The following is a 20430-nucleotide window of genomic DNA, read 5'->3' on the forward strand; positions in this document are numbered from 1 at the left end:
GAGACAATAATGGCTTTTATAGTTTTCCCATCAGGTGGACTCTGTCTTTCGCTGAAAGCTGAAAATAAAACTTGAAACAGTGTCACTTTCGTTCTCTGGCATAAATAGATCATAGAAATGATATATGTTATTGATCAGAGGTGTATTGCTCTGGCTGTTGCAGGCTTGATGAAACACCTGGATCACCCCCACATCGTGCGTCTCATCGGGGTCATTGAGGTCGATCCTGTCTGGATCGTCATGGAGCTCTATGAACATGGAGAGGTGTGGTTTTGCTCCAATGTGATGATTTGCTGTTTGTTAATCATGAAGTTATCTATTATCTTTGTAATACTTTTATTTTCACATCTCACAGTTACATTTTACTGCTGTGGGTGATTAATACATTTGCATGTTTTAGTCTCCTGATGTTAAGACGAGTCTGAACACAACTTGGATGAAATCTTATAAGAAGTGGATGTTTTTGTTTGTCTAACAGTTGGGTCACTACCTCATGGCGCAGCAGTACATGCTGACCGGACCAACGTTGATCCTGTACAGTCTACAAATCTGCAAAGCCTTGGCTTACCTGGACGGCCTCAACATGGTGCACAGGTAACACAACCCATACTTTTTGTATTCAGGAAAATTAAAAACATAAATGGAGGCATCCTTCCTTCTGTCTTTAGCAACAGTGCATTTCAAATCAGGACGAATGCATTTCACATGAGATGTTGCTTTGCAGGGATTCTACTAATACAAATGAGCTTTGTTTCTCTTCTGATTGACATTTTATTATTATTAAATGTAAAATATCAACTGAGATACATAAACGTAATTTTACTTTTTGCTACAGAGCTAAAATTAGCATTAACAACAGTGTACTTACCAGTAAGCCTTTTCAAACTTCATTCCTTTGCTAGCTAAGAGCCGTCTCTCCAGTAAGCAACACTTCTACTGCTGCTACTGAAGTTAGCATGCTAACTTTGATTCTTTACTGAAGTTAACACCTTTGCGTTTACTGAAGTTAGCATGATCATTTCTATTCTACCCTTCACTTCTACTGACACTATCATGCTAACGTCTAGTCTATCTTTTGCTTTTACTTAGCATGGTTAAGTTTTATCATTCTTGGTTTCCTATGAAATCAACATGCTAACTTCTATTCTATTCTTTGCTTCTACTAAAGTTTGCATGCTTACCTCTATTCTTCGACTGATGTCAATATGCTAACTGCTTCTGCTGAAGTTATCATGCTAGCTCTTATTCTATTCTTTGCTTTGAATGAAGTTAGCATGCTAACCAGCTAGCCTGGCTTGTCACCTTCCATCAGACAGACAGCGAGATATTGAGGGAACATTTACACAAAGCACCTTTGATATTTGACCTAATTTTACATGTGATGTGTTTGTTTTTGGTGTAAACTAATGTCTGGTTTCTGTTCTGTCTGCAGAGATATAGCTGTGAGAAATGTCTTGGTGAAGTCGGCCGACTGTGTCAAGCTGGGAGACTTTGGGCTGTCACGCTACATTGATGAACAAGAGTATTATAAAGGTACACACACATCTGTACACTCATTTGGGTTTAATTTATCTTCAGCATGCACATTATTTCAGTCTTTATTAAAGTATAGATAAATGTGAGTAAAAATCTAATCTGTGTCCATGTGTCTTTTCACATTTCTCCTCTGCTTGCAGCCTCAGTCAGTCGATTACCAATCAAATGGATGGCACCAGAATCCATCAACTTCAGACGCTTCACCGCAGCCAGCGACGTGTGGATGTTTGGTGAGAAAACACCAAATGCAGGAAGATAAAAAACACTTTTCTGTGTGACACAAGACAATTCAGCCTTTGTGTGTATGTCTGTGTTCAACCAGGTGTGTGTGTGTGGGAGATCTTCTCAATGGCCCAGCAGCCGTTCTCTTGGCTGGAGAACGGGCAGGTGATCCACCAGCTGGAGTCTGGAGTGCGACTCCCCAAACCGCAGTTCTGTCCACCCACCGTCTACTCCCTGCTCGCTCGCTGCTGGGCCTACGAGCCGCACGGCCGGCCCGGCTTCAGCCAGCTCGTCTGCTCCCTCAGGTGCACACACACACACTATTTTTATATTATTTTACTTCCCACTCAGGGGTTTCTTTCATTTTTTTTAAAGTTTAAAAGTTTTTAAGATGTTTTGATTGTGAAATTGTGGTTTAAATGGTGAAAAACAGGATTTTTTTATGTAATAAAGTTATTGTCATAAAGTGTTTCCAGTGTTGCTAAATATTCAGGTCATTGTTACTTCCTGAGATTTGTAAAAAAAAAAAAAAAAGTAAGATCCAGCTGAGGGTTGGATGACATTTCAAAAGTTCAGATGTTTAACTACCTGTCTGTGTTTATGTATTTGACAGTGATATCCACAGGATGGAGTCGGAGCAGCATCTCAAGCCAAACAGGTCTCGCTCCAACCCATCATTGTTAGACTCCAACTTCACAGACCCTCCACCCAAGGTACGACACACACTCTACTTCTCTGTAGTCAATCACCTTTTTTAAGTCAGAAGCTCAGGAGCTAAATTCATTTCTAACGCCAGCTTATTTCATTTACCCACTAGACAGACAACACCGAGATGCAAGCAAACCCATAATCTAACATGTCAATGAAATGATCAGTGTGCAGGAAATAGAATTCACAGTTCAGTTATTTCTGCTATTTATGTTTGTGTGATGCTGCTTTGTCATGTTTCATTTACAGAGTATGATTTTTTAAATATGCAATTTTTGTATGTGTTTTTTTTATTTGCCTGACAGCCCTTTATTAAGTGACATGTCCTGTGTTTTTCTCTCACCAGCCAACCAGAATACAAGGCAACACACTTCCTCGGGACATGCACATACAGGTGTCAAACACACACACACACACCACTCAGAAGTGCTCTTACACATAAATATACTCTAATGTGCACTCGCATGTACATGCACTGACCAAATGTAGGTGTAACTGAGATCTTTCAGTCCCCTGTTGGGACATATTGTTCCCCTGAGTCAAGTCTGCACAAATTATATGGTGAAAATACTTGATATCAATATAATGATTAAGTGTGTGTGTGTGTGTGTAGGCAGCAGACAGGGATAGCAGGCCAGTGTGGGAGAAAGAGCGAGCGCACGTGGAAGACACTTTACAAAGACAAAGATTCGAGATGCTACAGGATAAACAGTGGCTGGAGAAAGAGGAACGACAACTGGTGAGCACGCACGCACAGTGTCTTAACCCTCAAACAAGCCTCTGTAAAAGTGAGGACTAGCCAAAATGTCCTCACTTTCCAAATATACAGGTACAAGTACACACGCAGTAGTTTGTGGCCGTAAGAGCGTGAAGAAATTATAGAAGAGACAGAGTTGCGTGTCTCTTCAGGAAGATCTTGGGCACATGACACGTCTGAATTAATGAAAAACGTCACTCTAATGTTACTACAGTGTTACCACATGTCTGACTGACTTTACCACGTCACTCCCATTTTGCAAACAACCGCTGACCGTGTTGTGTTTTTGTGTAGGATCCTGTTGTGCGACTGGATTCACAAATAAAGGTACATACTTGTCTCTACTCCTCTTTGAATTTCCTCTTGTTTAAATTTTAGTAGGCTGAATATACTAGTCTCTTTTTGACCATAAGAGGGCAGCAACACACATAGAAATACACATTGTGTACATCCTTGGGCTTTTACATGTAGTTGGGTCAATCCCCAGACTAGTTTGCTTTTCTTTTCCGGTTCTTTTAAGCTTTAAATTCAACATTAATCATCTAGTATTCAACATTTAAAACACTCTGCAAAATGTTTAGAAAATATAAAAGCTTCGGTGTCAGACCAATTATTTTTACTTCTGTCTCTTTACAGCCCCCTGAAAAAAGCCTGGAAAATGGTGAGTCCTGTTTAAAAGAATACATTAATTCAATCAAGCTTTAATTTTTATAACGTGTTGTGCTAACAATGTTTAAGCCACAAAGCACACGTTGATATTGGATATTTAACTGGTAAAAGAGAAAAATACAGAAAAGAGCAAAAGTTATGCATAAAAATACACCATGATCAAATGTTCAATACAATTATGTCCACATTAAGTCTATAGAGTGGCATGTTTAAAATGTGTGACACTTTCTGTCTGTCAGGTCCTCCAGAGAAGCCCCCAATGCCTCCTCCAGTCGCACAGGTAAAGTAAACCAAGCCTCTACTGTAAATATAATTAGATTAAGTAAGTGTAAACATGACTGGATATGTGAAAGTGAAGCTGGGTGTTTCTTTGTGCCGTAGCCTCGCCCCACAGCTGAGCTGGACCGATCGGGGGACCAGGTGTACACCGGCGTCATGGTGATGGTGAAACAGGTGGTTCAGCTGAAGAATGCTGTCAGCACACTGTCCGCCTCCGAGTACCCCAACGCTGTCAAGGTCAGTCCATCAACAACCTGGGAAGCACCTTCACAGGATTTTACATTTCTAATCATCCACTTGATTTCATCCTTTTTCTATTGTGTCCCTCTTCCACCTCCCGCCCTCCCTCGCCCCCCTTCCCCCTTCAGGCGGTTGGTGTCACCCTGCGTAGCCTGATCCAGAGTGTTGATGAGATCCTGCCCTCTCTGCACTGCTCTGTCACCACAGAGGTACGCCTCACTTCCTCTCTCTTTGCAGCAGCCACAGTCACAAACATGCATGGCGGAAGTGTGTAAAGTAGTGATGACTCTTATTGTGGCAGAAAACACAAGTTTTAGATGCTTGGAGAGATCAAATCTGAGTGAAAACCATCCTGCTATTGTTAAAATCCAGGATTTTTAATTGTCTTTTAACTTACTAGACTTATACCTAAACACATTAAACAATCTAAGTATTATATATCTTTAAATAAGAGTTTAATAAAAAAAAGGATGCAGCATTGAAGTTTATTTCCTCTCCTCCCTGTTTAAGATCGAGGGCACAAAGAAGCTGCTGAACAAGGACTTAGGCGAGCTGATCAATAAGATGCGACTCGCCCAGCAGAACTCTGTGACGACGCTGAAGGAGGAGTGCCAGCGGCAGATGCTGGCAGCCGCTCACACTCTCGCACTCGACTGCAAGAACCTGCTGGATGCCGTGGACCAGGCTCGGGTCCGGGCCAACTTGGCCAAGCCCAGAGCAGAATCACAAGACTCAGGAGATTCAGGGGAATGAGCAGCGGACGTTCACATGGACTGGTTTTAAAAAGGACATGGAGTTAACAAGAGCTCAGTTCATATGGGAAGGTGCAACACTCCCTGTAGTAGTATAATATATTTTTTATTTTCTATTAAACAAAAGAACTCACGGTTAGAAAAGGGGGAAGAAATGAAACTATGACAATGTAAAAAGCAAAAACATTTGTACTGTTTATTCTTTTTTACGATTAAAGACAAAAAGTGACATACTGCGCCTCCCTCTTTTTATCATAGGACAACTGGTCAACATCTTTTCCACACGTGGTCTGTGACAAGAAACAGATGAGAAAAGTACTCAGATTCTAAAAAATATAAGTTTGTCTTATCTGATGCCATAACAACTCAGGATTCTAGGTTCAACAGTCTTTCTCAGCACTACTTTTATTGTCAGTCACTCTGGAAAATCTGTTGTCACATAAAGTCCCTTTGATTGTAGGGTAGACAGGACACAAACAGACTTGCTGTAACTTGCATCGAGCTATAAGAATGTGACATACAAGATGTTTTTTTTATCTTTTGTTCCTCTCCTTAAGTCTGAGGAACTGTGAGAAGACGAAGGATTCATTATTCTACTGAAATCGCTTTTATATAATAAATATTATCCCCCTGACGTCAAAGGAAACCACATTCTCAACTTTCAGGCACTTAAGTGTCGAATGTCAATGTGAGTGTCCCTGCTGCATTTTCAAGTGTCGACGCCCATATGTGTTTCTGGGCTGATAAAGGCAGCTCCTCTGGTCAGAGCAGTCAGCAGCCCCTCAGCAGAAAGTGCAGATGTAAGAAACAGGATCATACACTATCACCAGGTAAGGATTTTACATTTGACTAGTTATAGTTCATGGAAATTTAGCACTTAAAAACAACCTCAGGTTATTACCTTCTATTTCTGTCATTTACAAATTTAATTCAATAAAATATTTAACTTCAACTCTTATAGATGTTAAGCTCCGGAAGGTTTTGCACTTGTATTCCCTATATGCTCCTGTGTCGTAAACAGGCTGTTTTAACCACACTTGTGTTTTTTTTGAAGGTGGTGACCTTAAACTCTCTCAGCCCCTATAAACCAGTAGAACAGGTTTTGGACCTGGTTGTAGAAAATGTCTTTGTTACATGTCACATGCTTTGACTATAGCTCCTCAGCCTGTCAGGAAAACTGCTCCGATGAACTGTTGCACAATGTGCACTGATATTAACTGAAGTGGAAGGAAGTGTAGAAAGTGTGAGTAACCTCTCCTCACATGTGATGTTTTTCTTATTGCTCAATGTAGGATGAAGAAGTTGATCATGGATGTGGACACAGGGGTGGATGATGCTCAGGCCATCATGATGGCCCTCGCAGCACCTGGTGTGGAGATCCTGGGCATCACGTGCTGCCACGGCAACACACCCCTGGAGAACGTGCTCAAGAACACGCTGCGCGTCCTGAAAGTCTGCAACAGGCTGGATGTAAGTGTTAATAAAGCATCTAAATGTAGTGGTGACTTCTTGAATGTGAAGTAAAACTCGTTCCATGTCACAGGTGCCAGTGTACCGAGGCTGTGCTGAGCCCCTTGTGGCTCATAAACGCCACGCTGGAGATTTCCACGGGAAGGACGGACTGGGCGATGCCCCGGATCCAGACGCTCCAGGTCTGGAAGCGGTGCAGAAGGAAAAAGCTGCGGAGGCCATAATCAAGATGGTCAATGACAACCCAGGAGAGGTGGGTCAGCGTTTGGCATTCAACTGAAAGACTCCAGAGGACCATGAAGATTTGTTTCCTGAAGTGTCATTTCATGGACATGTTTTCTCTCTCCTGTTTGAAATGAAAAGGAAATGTATCTTCTGATCTGTTGTCTATACTTTCATGGATTTTTACAGGTGAGTCTTGTTGCCACGGCGCCCCTCACTAACCTGGCCATGGCGGTGAAGCTGGACCCCTCCCTCCCCGAGAAGCTGAAGGCCCTCTACATCATGGGAGGAAACACTGAGTGTATGTTATTTGTCACTTGATTTTTAAATATACATTTAATCTGCTGTATTCTACATTTTTTTGCATGTCTGTGTGTGTGTGCAGGTTGTCATGTGTGATTGCATCTTTCTCTAAATGTTCAACTCAATGTTTGTCATTTTGATTTGTGTGTGTGCAGCCAGGGGTAACACCACAGTGTGTGGAGAGTTTAACTTTGTGGCCGACTCTGAAGCTGCCTACGTCGTGTTGGACCGCTACACCTGCCCCACCTACATCGCCACCTGGGAGTTCAGCTGCAGGAGCAGTCTGCCGTGGGTCTGTCATTAAACACCAGTTAACACGAGTCTCTATGGAGCACCCATGACGACCAGAGACGCTCTGAGCATGTGACACTAATAAGAAAATATATCTTTCTCCCTCAGTCCTTCGTTGACACTTGGCTGGCCCAAGACACAGACAAGGCTCGTTTCATGGAGAGGATTTCCTCCTTAACCAGGAAGGTACGAGAGTGTCCCAAACAAGAATTCAGAATAAATGTTACACACTGTATATCTGTTGTTAAATCTTTGTGTTAAATCGCAGATGGTCCAGACGGAGCGATATCAAAAGGAGCTGGTGTCAGGAACTGAGTTTAACTCCTGTGACACCTACGCAGTGGCTGCAGCCATCGATGACACCCTGCTGACAGAAAGCGAACAGGTGACATTTTATACTTTTATTTTAGCCAATTTTTTTATCAAACAAATTCCAAAAGTGGTTTAAGTATGAAGCAGACGTTGCTGTATTCGACATTGCTTCTCTTTCCTCGTGCAGGTGGCAGTGACGGTGGAGCTGCAGGGGACCTACACCCGAGGCATGATGGTGCTGGACTACATGGACCTGCTGAAGAAGAAACACAAGGCGTTCATCATGAAGACCGTCGACTTGGAGAAGTTCAAGCAAATGTTGATGAATGCGTTGAAGTAGCATGGATTTCTCCGGGTGACAGTAATGTGCTTCAGTGGTTACTGGACGGTGGGAGGAAGTGGAGACACGTCGACCATCTTTGTATAAAGTCAATGGTTGAACCTAAACTTCAGTATTAAATGCATTCATGCTGCAAGATCTTTACAAGTCTTACCAAAATGCTGTGGAATAAATACAATTAAAATGATTGTGTTGTTTTTTTCAAATTTAACAATCCTCTCATTTCTTCAAGCATTGACTTATAAGGTTTCCAGTGATGCCAAGAAGCAGTCAAGTTGTAAAATAAATGTAACTATTAAATAATTGGGATTAATTTGGGAGTCTAAATCGTGCAATTCAACTCTTTTTAAATATGATCAGCGTCCTTTGTAGATTGGATAAAACTCCAGAGAAGGAAGACAAAGGAAGCAGCATGAGCGTCTCATTTTTCCATCTGTAATCCAGTTTAGACACCTTTCAAGCCTGCAGGCATTTCCTGTTCATTCACTATAGATTCACACCGGGTGAGTTTCCAAGACCTCTGGTGAGGAAAAAACTCTCTAATTAAATCCATCAGGGTCATGAAGCAGGTTTGAACAGGATCTGACGCAGCCAATCGTTGCTGCTTTAGATCGTCTGATATTCTAATTGCCAAAAGGAGCGTTTCCATACCACGGAACAAAATGTCTTATTTTAAGGTTTGCATGTCGTGGCGGAGTGAGTATTGCGAAATAATCTGTAGCATCACGTTGTATTGAAATCTCCACAGCTACTCCACCTGAGGTCTGTCAGTGAGATATGACTTTCACAACAATGTCCTCAGTTGGGTCAAAAGGTCAAAATAAATCACATTGCATTTCTGTCACTTTACTCTGTCTCTGATCTGTTTATGAATCAAGATGAACATGCATCAAATCTGCAAAATCTTCTCCATCTTCTTCAATCCATCAAGGAAATCACATTTATTCCGATGTATTGTATCCTGGCTGTACAAGTTAGACATTGATTAAAACATTTCTGCAGAAAAATGAATTGAACTCTCTGCATCAGCAGCAAAGCGAAGTTAGATTCCAACTACCATCAAATTTAAATCAAACCGAACCATTTTGGCTGCTCGTAAATCCTGTTGCCGCTTGTACATTTTGCTGCTGCATTTGCATAGGCCAACACCTCTCTGTGTGTCTGTGGCCTTTATAAGGCAGCTCTTCAGGTTGGAGCAGTGTTCAGCTGCCGCCCTTCCTCAAGCAGTAGAAACCTTGTTTGGATCCACTCAGCAGGTGAGTCAAGAAAACTTAATTTTACTCTAAATTCAGACCAAAAACGGGAACGATTCACATTGCGGGAATTAGAATGAGAGAAATTTAAAACTATGCAGCTTGAGGGTATTGCCTTCCATTTCTGTCAGTAAAGATGTTTCAGGCAACTACACCATCGTTGGAAACCCCCCAAACAAGACCCTATGCCAGGGTGTGTTTTTTCTTTTGAGGGGTCAGTTTGGTAGTTCCCTTTTTACCCCGGGGCCCCAACGTCTCCTGACTTTACCCTCCTCAGCCCTGTCACACTTAATGTTTTAACGTTTCTTGCACAGACAAATATTGTTTTTTATTTATAACCTGAAAATGCAAAGATACATCATATATATCGTTTGTAACACATAACTTTAATCAATGTATGTATATAAATGCACAACTTGTCCTAATCTGTCTTGCATGTTTTGCCGCGAGCTCCGTCAGCCACTGTAATTAAGTCGTAAAAATGTTTTGGATTGGTTCAAAGTGCCTGAGGCTGGTGTTTATCATGTCACTCCCTGTGGTCTAGAATCCATTCCAATGATCAACTGAACCTTTCAGCAAAAATCCACAATCAATTATCTGCAGATCTGATTATTAATTATCTGGTTATTGGAAGAAAGTGTAGGAAGTGTAACAGAAACTACTTCTCTCCACATGTTTGTCATAGTATGTCGAAGTTGATCATCGATGTGGACACAGGGGTGGATGATGCTCAGGCCATCATGATGGCCCTCGCGGCCCCTGGCGTGGAGATCCTGGGCATCACCTGCTGCCATGGCAACACGCCCCTGCAGAACGTGCTCAAGAACACGCTGCGCGTCCTGAAAGTCTGCAACAGGCTGGATGTAAGTTTGAAAGACGACTGTGTGGGAGCCATTGTGGTTGGTTGGCGGAATTTCACTGATGCATGATCCTGTATGAAGCATGACTTCTCGTACCCCGTAGATCCCGGTGTATCGCGGCTGTGGAGAGCCCCTGCTGGCCCGTAAAAGAAACGCTGGAGATTACCACGGGAAGGACGGGCTGGGCGACTCCCCAGATCCGGATGCTCCGGGCCTGGATCTGCTGAACGGTCGGAACGCTGTGAAGGCCATGATCAAGATGGTGAAAGAGAACCCTGGAGAGGTGAGACACATATTCTGGATTTTCTTTTATTATGGAAATCCTGATTTAATCAAATACTCAAGTGGTTTTCGTATCAGCTCCAAAATCTTTTCTTGTCACCAGTTTCTGCAACAAAGCAATTAAAACATGATACAGGATGCAACATGTCTAACTTGGCTGCTTCTGTACAGGTGACCCTGGTGGCCACGGGCCCCCTCACTAACCTGGCTGTAGCAGTACAACTGGCACCCAACTTCCATGAGAAGCTGAAGGCCCTCTACATCATGGGAGGAAACACTGAATGTATGTTACTTGTCACTAGATTTTTAAATATACATTTAATCTGCTGTATTCTAAAAAAAATTGCATGGCTGTGTGTGTGTGCAGCCAGGGGCAACACCTCTGTGTGCGGAGAGTTCAACTTTGTGGCCGATACCGAGGCTGCCTACATCGTGTTGGACCGCTACACCTGCCCCACCTACATCGCCACCTGGGAGTTCAGCTGCAGGAGCAGTCTGCCGTGGGTGAGGCTGCTAAGAACAACCAAAGGAGGGGCTTTAACCCTTCACTGCTTGTGTTAACATAACAGAATCATTGTTTGAATATGTGTGTCCCCCCCTCCCCCCCCTAGTCTTTCTGTGACACATGGTTGGCCCAAGACACAGAGAAGGCCGCCTTCATGAAAAAGATTTCCAACCTTTCGATGACGGTAAGTGATATGAGGAGAGAGATGATTAGATGCCCTCGACTGAAAGGTTATAAAACCTTTGCACGTGTATGCACAAGTAGAAACTATGCAGTGTTCTCAGAGGGGTTATCACGCACTCAGCTGGGCCCTTGAAGGCTCCAGGCGGAAGGGAACTCAACCAAGTAACAAAGTTTGACACATCATGCACACGCATATTTAGATTTGTGCAGGATGGATAAACATTCACTTGTGGCCCTATAGCTCACCTGGTAGAACCTGATCCTGAGTCCTCCTGCACTGGCTGCAGGTTTGGTTCTACATGTCCCTTTACATTTTACACCGTCCAATCAAAAAAGGAAAAATGCCATAGAAACTAAATATTAACTTTTATTTCAATCAGGATGTGAGTTTAAATCTTGTGTGACTATGTGAATTTTAAAGCCACAATATCCAATGAAAACATTCAAAAGCTTAAAGAAACTGGATGGAGCCAACTGAACAAATAGCTCAGGACACAAGTTCAAATCTTATAAGACTCTGATTTATGATTAACTCACAAATCAAAGAGATTTGAGAACTTCACGATTGGGAGTTCAAGCATACTTCCCCTAGAATTTGTTATTGTTTCTATGAATCCCCAACTTAATATTTTCCATCAAAATGCCAAGATTTAACCCTGCATCCAGAAAACTGGATCAGGAGCCAATACTAGTGGCCCTCTAGTGGCCCTTCCGCTCAGGCCTTGGTCCTCCTCCTTAAGTCACAGCATGTCTGAAGGTCATCCTGATGTGTTGCCTCTGCAGAAAGCTCGGTCGGCCGACTATCAAAAGGAGAGCACAGCCGGAAAAGGCTTCAACTCCTGCGACACCTACGCCATGGCTGCAGCCATCGACAACACAATCATAACAGAGAGTGAAGAGGTGAGCGAGGGGCCGCTGCCTTTGTATTTGGACAAATCATCTCAGCTCAAATCATTTCCCAACAACGGTCTTCTCATGTTCCTCGTGCAGGTGGCAGTGACGGTTGAGCTGGAGGGGACCCACACCCGGGGCATGATGGTGGTGGACTACATGGAGATGCTGAAGAAGAAACACAAGGTCACCATCATGAAGACAGTCGACCTGGAGAAGTTCAAGAATCTGCTCATGAATGCTCTCAAGTAGGAAGATGCTGTAACAAGTGAATCTGAATGATCCAAATAAATAAAAAATGGCTCTTCTCATAAAAATATCAACTTTTTTTTCAGTGTCTTACCATTAAACACAAAATATACTGGATTTATTAAATTTTTCCTTAAAAGACCTTATTACCGATCAGAGGCTGACCTCTTGTGGCTGGATGGGGGGAAATCAGGGCACCTTCACACACATTTCCAGATTTGTGCAGGATGGACAAACGTTTACTTGTGGCCCTATAGCTCACCTGGTAGAACCTGTGACCCTGTGCTTGAGTCCTCCTGCACAGGCTGCAGGTTTGGTTCTACATGTCACTTTCCATTTTAAACCGTCCAATCAAAAATGTCGTAGAAACCCTTGCATGAAATAAATACTTAACTTTTTTTTCAATCGGGATGTGAGTTTAAATCTTGTGTGACTATGTGAATTTTAAAGCCGCAATATCCAATGAAAACACTCAAAAGCTTAAAGAAACTGGATGGAGCCAACTGAACAAATAGTTCAGATGGATGGAACAGTGTTTGGAAACAGTGAGGACACAAGTTCAAATCTGATAAGACTCTGATTTATGAAGTTTAACTCACAAATCAAAGAGATTTGAGAACTTAATGAGTGGGAGTAGTAGTCAACCATATCTGCTCAAATAGCTCAGGCTGTTGATGGAAGACTGGTACTTCTGCAGACCGGAGTTCAAATCTTGTTGGAATTCATCACATTTACAATCCTACACCCAATACAAACACTCCAATTCATAGAATAAAGATGTTTAAGTGTCAGGTGGAAAGAGGACAGCTTGGGAACCCTGAGGACACAGGTTCAAATCTTAGAGGAGTTTTTATGTTCAACACCCAAGGTAAAAAGCTCAATGTGAAGATTTCTCAATGCAAAGGGGACTTGGTGGTGTAGAGGATTGGTTTGCATTGACAAGCTTGTGTTGGCTGGAAGAAGCTGGTTTGAATCCTCACCATTGCCCAAAAAATGCAGCAATGTCGAGTGCCAAATATTTTATGAGGTTTTTATTTAAGCCAGATGCTTTACAGATGTTTTTTCGAGACACTTTGTTCCCATGCTTCTATACAGAAGCTAACAACACAAGTTTTACTTCTCAGGTCAACAGAGAGAAAGTTTTCAGTTTTACCTCTTTCCTGATGACGCCTTATATATTTTAATTATTTTTAATTGCATAGCTAACCCCATAGCTGGATTTCATTATTATTAAGCTTTTATAAAAAAAATAATGATATATAATAAAAGTTTTTTTTAAATTTGAAACTGCAAGGAATTCCAACAACGAGGATTTCAGCTCTAAAATCTTATCAAACTATGCCACTGTTTATTCATCAGTGTTCTTTCCAAGTCAGTCCTTCAACCAACTTTTAGTTCATTTCTACAGCCTCTCTGTGGAAACGTACCCTGGCCAGGGTGTTTGTCCTCTGTCATAAGAAACTCCTCCGTGCTATTAAAAGGCTGCAGCACAGTTACTAGCTCACAGCAGCTGCAGCTCATCATCACACAGCAGGAGACGTCGCTCACTCCCAAGGTGAGACTCTTTATTATTTTCTTAGTAGAATAACCATTAGTTTTTAATTATTTTCATTTTCAAGCGTGAATATCTTTCATTTTAACATATATGAATTTAGATTTCACTTAAACATGCTGTAAAATTAAATATAAAAATAGAATTTGCTCAACCTGTTCTTGATATTCATGTTGTGTAGATTAGATTTTTTTTACTTAATATGTTTCTTTATATTTACTTCAAACTCACAATTTTTCAAGTGTTTTAAAGCAACACTGTTTAACTTTTGCTAAGCAACAGCGCCCCATGCAGCCACACGTGGTGGTTCTAAGAGATTTAATGGTTTTCATGGAGAGAAAAAACAAAGCCTATAAATGTGTTGTCTGCGTAGAACTGACACCAAACTTAACTGTAGACATTACCCATAATCCCCAGCTTCCTGAAGCAGAAGAGCTGCTGATGTATCATTATCGACCAAACTCTGTTCAGAATTTTTTATATTTTAAATTTCCTCAATGAAAATTGGATTTGAGGATTTACAATGGGACTTACTTACTTGTGTTTGAGCGTAGCATGAAAAAAAAGCTGTTCATCGATGCGGACACGGGGGTGGATGATGCTCAGGCCATCATGGTGGCCCTGGCGGCCCCCGATGTGGAGATTTTGGGGATCACCTGCTGCTATGGCAACACGCCGCTGGAGAACGTCCGTACGAACACACTGCGCGTCCTGAAAGCCTGCAACAGACTGGATGTAAGTTATTATTATCATTATTATAGTAAATGTTGGATCTAAGTAAGAGAGCGACACATTCAGTGTGACACACAACTATCACATTCAGATCCCAGTGTACCGAGGATGCTCAGGGCCCATGCTGGCCAACCGGCGCCACGCTGGAGACTACCACGGAAAGGACGGCATGGGCGACGCCCCGGACCCGGACCCCCCCCCAGCCTGGAGCTGCTGCAGAGGAAAAGAGGCGTGCTTGCCATGGTCAAGATCGTTAATCAAAACCCCGGAGAGGTGAGACACACACAGACAAAGACGAGAGTGTAGTTTATTGACTTTGACCTCTGACCTTTTTGGGGGGTTCTCTTTCGGGAAGCACTAGCCTGAAATACTTCTTCCTGTTCTGAGGACGCTTTTAAAGAAAAAGAAAAAGTGTGTATTTCTGTGTCATTGCTCTGTGAACAGGTGACCCTGGTGGCCACGGCCCCCCTCACTAACTTGGCCGTCGCAGTACAACTGGACCCCTCCCTCCCCAAGAAACTCAAGGCTCTTTACATCATGGGAGGAAACACAGACTGTACGTTAGTCTTTTGAAAACATTAAACACACAAATACATGCGTTTGTCCCTTCTGTTACATATGTGTGTCCGTGTGTGCAGCCAGAGGTAACACCACAGTGTGCGGAGAGTTCAACTTTGTGGCCGACCCCGAGGCCGCCCACATCGTGCTGGATCGCTACACCTGCCCCACCTACATCGCCACCTGGGAGTTCAGCTGCCGTGGGTGAGGCTGCAAAGAATAATGTGAACATTGCTGGTTCTTTTGGTTTTTCAGAACACTGGTGGGTTGGTGGTAGAGAAATGGATCCATTTCCCGTCCAATGCATTAAACCTTTAAAAATGTTCGCTGTGACATTTAAAACATACTGTAAATTTGCATGTAAAGTCCATATTGAGTTGTTAGCAGCTGAAAATTCCAAACTAACCACCTAAAACAATTGCTCTGTCAGTCTTTCTGTGAGCACTGGCTGTCCCAAAACACAGAGAAGGCTGCGTTTATGAAGAAGATCACCAGCCTCTCAATGAAGGTAAGAACAGGGAGCTGTGAAACGCATGATACGTCCAATCAGGAATTGCTTTTATTCCATCCATTGCCTGGTTCCATTGATAACTTTGACCAAGACCCCTTCACTCACCATTAAAAATTCAGTTCATGATATGGTCTGCAGAAAGCTCAGTCGGCCGACTATCAGAAGGAGATCACAGAAGGAAAAGGGTTCAACTCCTGCGACACCTACGCCATGGCTGCAGCCATCGACGACACATTTATAACAGAGAGTGAAGAGGTGAGCGGCCCCCACTTCTTCTTCTTCTTCTTTTAAAATCTCCATCCAGCTAAAACCATTTTTCTTCCTTCCCTCCTCTTCCTCGCCCAGGTTGCTGTGACAGTGGAGCTGGGGGGGAAATACACCCGAGGCATGATGGTGCTGGACTACATGGAGCTGCTGAACAAGAAGCACAAGGCCGTCATCATGCAGAACGTCGACCTGGAGAAGTTCAGGCAGATGTTCATGAACTCGCTGAAGTAGAGATGCTGTGACGAGCGGAAGGCAGGAATCTGGTGAATTAAAAAAAATACACCAACATTTCTCATGTTTCCGTTGGAAAGCTTAAAATACTACTGATGCTTCTTGTATATGGAAAACAGAAACAAAAGAGTAATAATAAAATCTAATGAGATATTTCCACTAATGGCTGATATTCAAAACTTGTATTATATATTATAAAACATAAATATTAGTGTTATTCCAGCACATGGTTGTGATCATGTCCAGTCACCCATTGCAGGGACAACAGTGCCACTGTGTGGCTTTAGCATGTAACTACAATTACACTCTCCCTAAAGGTGAGTTTATTCCTCCAGGAATTAAAGCCACATCCACTTAAATTAATAAAACCTTTTATTGAAAGTGCTCTGGAATGTACACTTCAAGAGAAAAAGAAAAGGAAAAAAAAAGTTAGCATCCCACATTCCTCCACTTTCCTCTCCTCTCTTCAATAATCAGGATTTAATTTTGTTCTGTTTTGTTTTTTTTAACCAAAACTCAAAGAAACAAAGCAAATTTCTCCTCTTCAGAAACAACGCTCTGTGTATATATTACAACCTGCCAGAGAACTATTTACAAATCATACAAAAAAGAACAACGTTAAAAGCTCCGTCTCTTCTGTCCCGTTGTTTCTGCAACTAGTCCAAACACACCACTCCTCAGCTGCAGTTCATCATGAGAGCCAAACAGAAAATCAAGTGTGAGTCACCGTCCCTCAACCTAGAGGTCCCAGTTTCCATAGTCCCTCTCCACCGGATGTTTGCCGACAGCCGCTGGAAATAAATTTGATGTCCCCAAAACTGATTTTGTTGGCTTGTCGGCCTGAAGGCGTCTCGTGTCCAGTTTGAGGGGCAAACTGGTTTTACTGGACTCTGAATTTGTAGAATGAGCAGAGGCTCTGAGTGAAGTTCCAGCCCAGAGAGACGGAGAGGACGTAGAAGAGGCCGAGCAGAGCGAAGGGGTAGAGCAGCACCACCGTGTTCTGCAGGAAGGGAAGAGCTGCGAGGACGACACACGATGACGGGTTAAAGACAGAAGAATATATTCTTCGGACAAAGTCGGACTGAAACATAAACTAATATATTATATGACCATCACTACAACCAATCAAAAGGCTGAATTTTGAGCAGTGCCACCAAGGTGAATATAAAGTTTGACAACATGAAGTGAAGCCAATACTTTCAGTCAGAAATATTTATTTCACTCAAAAAACTTAAACCCAAGAGAGTACTGAAATAAGTAATACATTATAGTTGATATATAGTAACTTTGACCAGCATTTTATCAGTTTAACCGACTTTAATCCTGTTTCAATAACAAGTGGTTTATAATAAAAAAAATGTAACTCTCAGTTAAGGTGAATGGGGCTTACCATTGTACCCTAAGAAGGTGATGTAGAGATAATAACCGATGGCGATGAGCCACAAAGTGTTTCCGACAAAGTATCCCAGGAACCAGTCTGAGTTTATCACCACAATATCTGAAACACACAAAACGACAAACTGCAAATACCGACACAACATCTGATAAACTACATCTGTGTAAGTCTGGTGTTGATTTAGTTTTTGTCTTGCATCAAAACTTTATTCTCCTCTTGGATATTGTATAGGAATGATTAATAAAACATGTTAAATGCACATTTAAAGATAATTTAACAGCTTAAACGGAATGATGTCCTTTCACACATGCAGCTAAAACTCACAGAGAGAGGATCTACTCACGGTTGATGAAGAAGAGCTGCAGAAAGTGCAGGATGAGTAACAGTGGGTAGAACGCATTGAGGTGAACATCAAACGCGTAGCCCCACTCAACATCTAAATTTCTGCTGGGTTGCTTTAGAAGGTACTTGTTGCTGATAAACCTGGAAAAGACAAAAGAAGAACAAAATCCACCTTAGAGCTCAATTTTCAAAAAGCTAGAGAGACAATGTGAAGATGATTTTCATACAGTAAACCAGACAAACTTGGGACTCACCACATGAGCGTCGATATGAGCAGACCAACTCCTATACAGTCGACAAAAACCACCCACAGCAGCAGTTTCAGAGTTTCCAGGACACCCATGTCCAGCACCAGACCAAAGCCTAATGTTGACACTACAGACGAACACAGAGAGCGTTTAGTTCTCATTGTACACAGACAACATCAGGATTAGCCCAGATGCATTATATAAATAAAAACTACCAAACAGGGAAGACAAATTGGTGTGAAAATGAATGAACAGATATTACTATGAGGTGTTTTTTTATCGACACAGTCAGACTCACCACACAGCCAGATGCTGAGCAGCACCAGGAACGCAGGGTCGTCCCTGGCCCACTGGTCCTTGGTCTGTTTCCTGTAGTGGAAGTTGCGGTAGACCCTCTGTGGCGACGTGAACAAGTACAGCATCTGCCACATGGCAAAATCAAAGTCCATCTGTCCAAAATGCAGCAGCCGCCTCAGGTACTTGTAGCGTTTGGCGCCCGCCGTGTGGCGCGCTGCGTCTCTGGAGCCGGGGGCGCCGTTGCTGTGCGGCGTGGTGGTCGGCAACATGGTGCTGAAGATTTGATTTCAAGTGCAAGAAGGTGAGGGAGATGAAAGACAGGATGAAATACTCCAATATTCCAGATGAGCTTCAGCAAAAAAAACTATCAGTCTAAAAGGGACTGTCTGGAGCTGTGTGGTAAACAGCAGAATGTACACACTGCATGCTTCAACATTTTTAACCTGGCAAACTTTTAATTAAGAATCTGTGTTATTTCAAAATGTAGCTGAGAAGAATACAACTTTTAGACTATGTCAGATCATGCACTTGGACCTTGAGTTGCTTTTCTTGACTTTTCTTTAGATTGGAAAGTATCGGAAGGTATCTGATTGTCTTTGTAATGTTTTATTTTGAAATCTTTTTTTTTGCAATTATCTCTAGATGATGATGAATCCTAACTTTACAGTTGCAAAAATACTACTGTATTCATTCAATCAACCAGGAGAGCAAACCAATGGTTTCCCACCATTGCTGCAATTTTCAAACTTATTTGTGCCAGATTCTTTTGCCACACAGACTTTTTAAGCTGACAAAAACAGTGCATTTTGGGCTTTATAATCATTGGATCATGAACAGCTATTATAATTCAACTTCATTATTTTGTAAAACTAAGAAACCACTCAGTATGAGAGGAGACATAATAAACAGTTTAACTGGACCTTTCCTGTCATGCTAACTCCTGACCGGTGCTGACCCTTAGTTACACCATGTCTACAACAACACACACAGTTCTGTGGCTCTTACGTTTATAACACACATATTTACATGTGTAACATATGAAACCTTGTGTGTTCTATCACTGACTAGTCATTAGAAATGGTGACAGCACATCAACACACCGTGTTACTGCAAAGCTAAGCTACACACTGACCAAGCTAAGCTAACTGTTGGTTCATATACAAACCAATGGCACACTGAGCAGACATAACACAAATTGAGGAGGGTTTTTCCCGATAAACACCGATATAGGTTATTTTTTAAAGTTATTTGACGCTAGCTGACACAGTTAGCATGCTGCTAGCTAGTTTCATAAGATACAAAGGCCTATTTAGTCTCATTTCAGACAGATTTCATATAAAAGGCATCGGAGACAGATAAATAACTAAATCGCTCCCCGTCTGAGGATATTTACCGGATGTTTGCTGCACTCCTTCACAGGAGAAAGCACCAACTCTAGTTTCTGTTTGTTGACGCTTCCTGAACTGGGATCTAGGAGAGGGAACACGTAGCGACTTCCGCTGAGCGCCCGGGGCATTGTGGGAAATGTAGTCGAAGGTGAAAAGCCAAGTTGTCCAGTAATTGTAATTTTTTGTGTTTTTGTTTTTTTGTTGTGTTAACAACTTCCTGCAATCGACTCAATGGATCCACATAGCTTGTGTGTCAGTGCAGTAAGAAAAATAAAGTCAAGAACAGACGATGGAGTGTCATGTCAACAAAAGTGAAGGTTTTATTGTGAAAATCAAGATCTTTTTTTAATCTGAATAAATCAAGATCGTGTTTAATCTGATTTTTTAAAACTTTATTCAAAGTTGAATTGCTTACAAACACATGGACAAGAATAGAAACTTAAGGCATTACAACAACATACGAATAAATACACCATCATAACAGAATGACCATATATGTCATATTAATAATGCTACTACTATTACTACTCCTACTAATAATAATAAAATGTATAATTATAATAATTATTATAATAATACGTGAT

General features: G+C 42.0%; 5 protein-coding genes across 8 annotated transcripts in view; 4 read left to right on the forward strand and 1 right to left on the reverse strand.

The window, feature by feature from the left end:
• The window catches only part of LOC117772460 (protein-tyrosine kinase 2-beta-like), a 14924-nt gene extending 9530 nt beyond the window's left edge, over positions 1 to 5394 (forward strand). For all 3 annotated transcript variants that reach the window (XM_034603641.1, XM_034603626.1, XM_034603632.1), the window contains 14 exons: positions 164 to 264; positions 479 to 594; positions 1433 to 1533; positions 1677 to 1766; positions 1859 to 2063; positions 2372 to 2471; positions 2813 to 2860; positions 3080 to 3205; positions 3518 to 3550; positions 3860 to 3884; positions 4132 to 4172; positions 4274 to 4408; positions 4540 to 4620; positions 4922 to 5394. In XM_034603641.1, coding sequence (XP_034459532.1) covers positions 164 to 264; positions 479 to 594; positions 1433 to 1533; positions 1677 to 1766; positions 1859 to 2063; positions 2372 to 2471; positions 2813 to 2860; positions 3080 to 3205; positions 3518 to 3550; positions 3860 to 3884; positions 4132 to 4172; positions 4274 to 4408; positions 4540 to 4620; positions 4922 to 5164 — 1445 coding nt within the window. In that variant the 3' untranslated portion in view covers positions 5165 to 5394. The remainder of the gene's footprint in view (positions 1 to 163; positions 265 to 478; positions 595 to 1432; positions 1534 to 1676; positions 1767 to 1858; positions 2064 to 2371; positions 2472 to 2812; positions 2861 to 3079; positions 3206 to 3517; positions 3551 to 3859; positions 3885 to 4131; positions 4173 to 4273; positions 4409 to 4539; positions 4621 to 4921) is intronic.
• An 87-nt stretch (positions 5395 to 5481) lies between these two features.
• LOC117772514 (inosine-uridine preferring nucleoside hydrolase-like) lies at positions 5482 to 8280 on the forward strand. The gene is made up of 8 exons (XM_034603699.1): positions 5482 to 5993; positions 6456 to 6633; positions 6707 to 6886; positions 7045 to 7156; positions 7314 to 7450; positions 7558 to 7635; positions 7718 to 7834; positions 7949 to 8280. Exons 2-8 carry the CDS (start codon positions 6457 to 6459, stop codon positions 8099 to 8101), a joined length of 954 nt encoding a protein of 317 aa, XP_034459590.1. The 5' UTR covers positions 5482 to 5993; position 6456; the 3' UTR covers positions 8102 to 8280.
• On the forward strand, positions 7827 to 16232 carry LOC117772526 (inosine-uridine preferring nucleoside hydrolase-like). The gene is given in 10 exon segments (XM_034603725.1): positions 7827 to 7834; positions 13859 to 13879; positions 14431 to 14611; positions 14700 to 14801; positions 14804 to 14881; positions 15053 to 15164; positions 15247 to 15370; positions 15554 to 15674; positions 15816 to 15932; positions 16023 to 16232. Coding segments are annotated over 8 exon segments (987 nt in total). The 5' UTR covers positions 7827 to 7834; positions 13859 to 13879; position 14431; the 3' UTR covers positions 16176 to 16232.
• Positions 9237 to 12787, forward strand: LOC117772496 (inosine-uridine preferring nucleoside hydrolase-like). 2 transcript variants are annotated; one of them, XM_034603682.1, is made up of 8 exons: positions 9237 to 9357; positions 10040 to 10217; positions 10318 to 10497; positions 10668 to 10779; positions 10864 to 11000; positions 11108 to 11185; positions 11968 to 12084; positions 12175 to 12787. In XM_034603682.1, the coding sequence occupies exons 2-8, from the start codon at positions 10041 to 10043 to the stop codon at positions 12325 to 12327; spliced, it is 954 nt and encodes a 317-aa protein (XP_034459573.1). In that variant the 5' UTR covers positions 9237 to 9357; position 10040; the 3' UTR covers positions 12328 to 12787. The 2 variants fall into 2 exon arrangements, with proteins under 2 accessions (XP_034459573.1, XP_034459580.1); XM_034603689.1 differs by having other exon boundaries at positions 11108 to 11189; positions 12175 to 12782.
• Positions 16233 to 16643: 411 nt separating the features above from the next.
• unc50 (unc-50 homolog (C. elegans)) lies at positions 16644 to 19998 on the reverse strand. The gene is made up of 6 exons (XM_034603713.1): positions 19852 to 19998; positions 18460 to 18731; positions 18168 to 18288; positions 17915 to 18054; positions 17566 to 17673; positions 16644 to 17192 (listed from the first exon to the last, which is right to left on the reverse strand). The coding sequence occupies exons 2-6, from the start codon at positions 18725 to 18727 to the stop codon at positions 17056 to 17058; spliced, it is 774 nt and encodes a 257-aa protein (XP_034459604.1). The 5' UTR covers positions 18728 to 18731; positions 19852 to 19998; the 3' UTR covers positions 16644 to 17055.
• Positions 19999 to 20430: the final 432 nt, after the last annotated feature.

The sequence above is a fragment of the Hippoglossus hippoglossus genome, chromosome 2, assembly GCF_009819705.1.
Source record: "Hippoglossus hippoglossus isolate fHipHip1 chromosome 2, fHipHip1.pri, whole genome shotgun sequence".
NCBI classification, from domain to species: domain Eukaryota; kingdom Metazoa; phylum Chordata; class Actinopteri; order Pleuronectiformes; family Pleuronectidae; genus Hippoglossus; species Hippoglossus hippoglossus.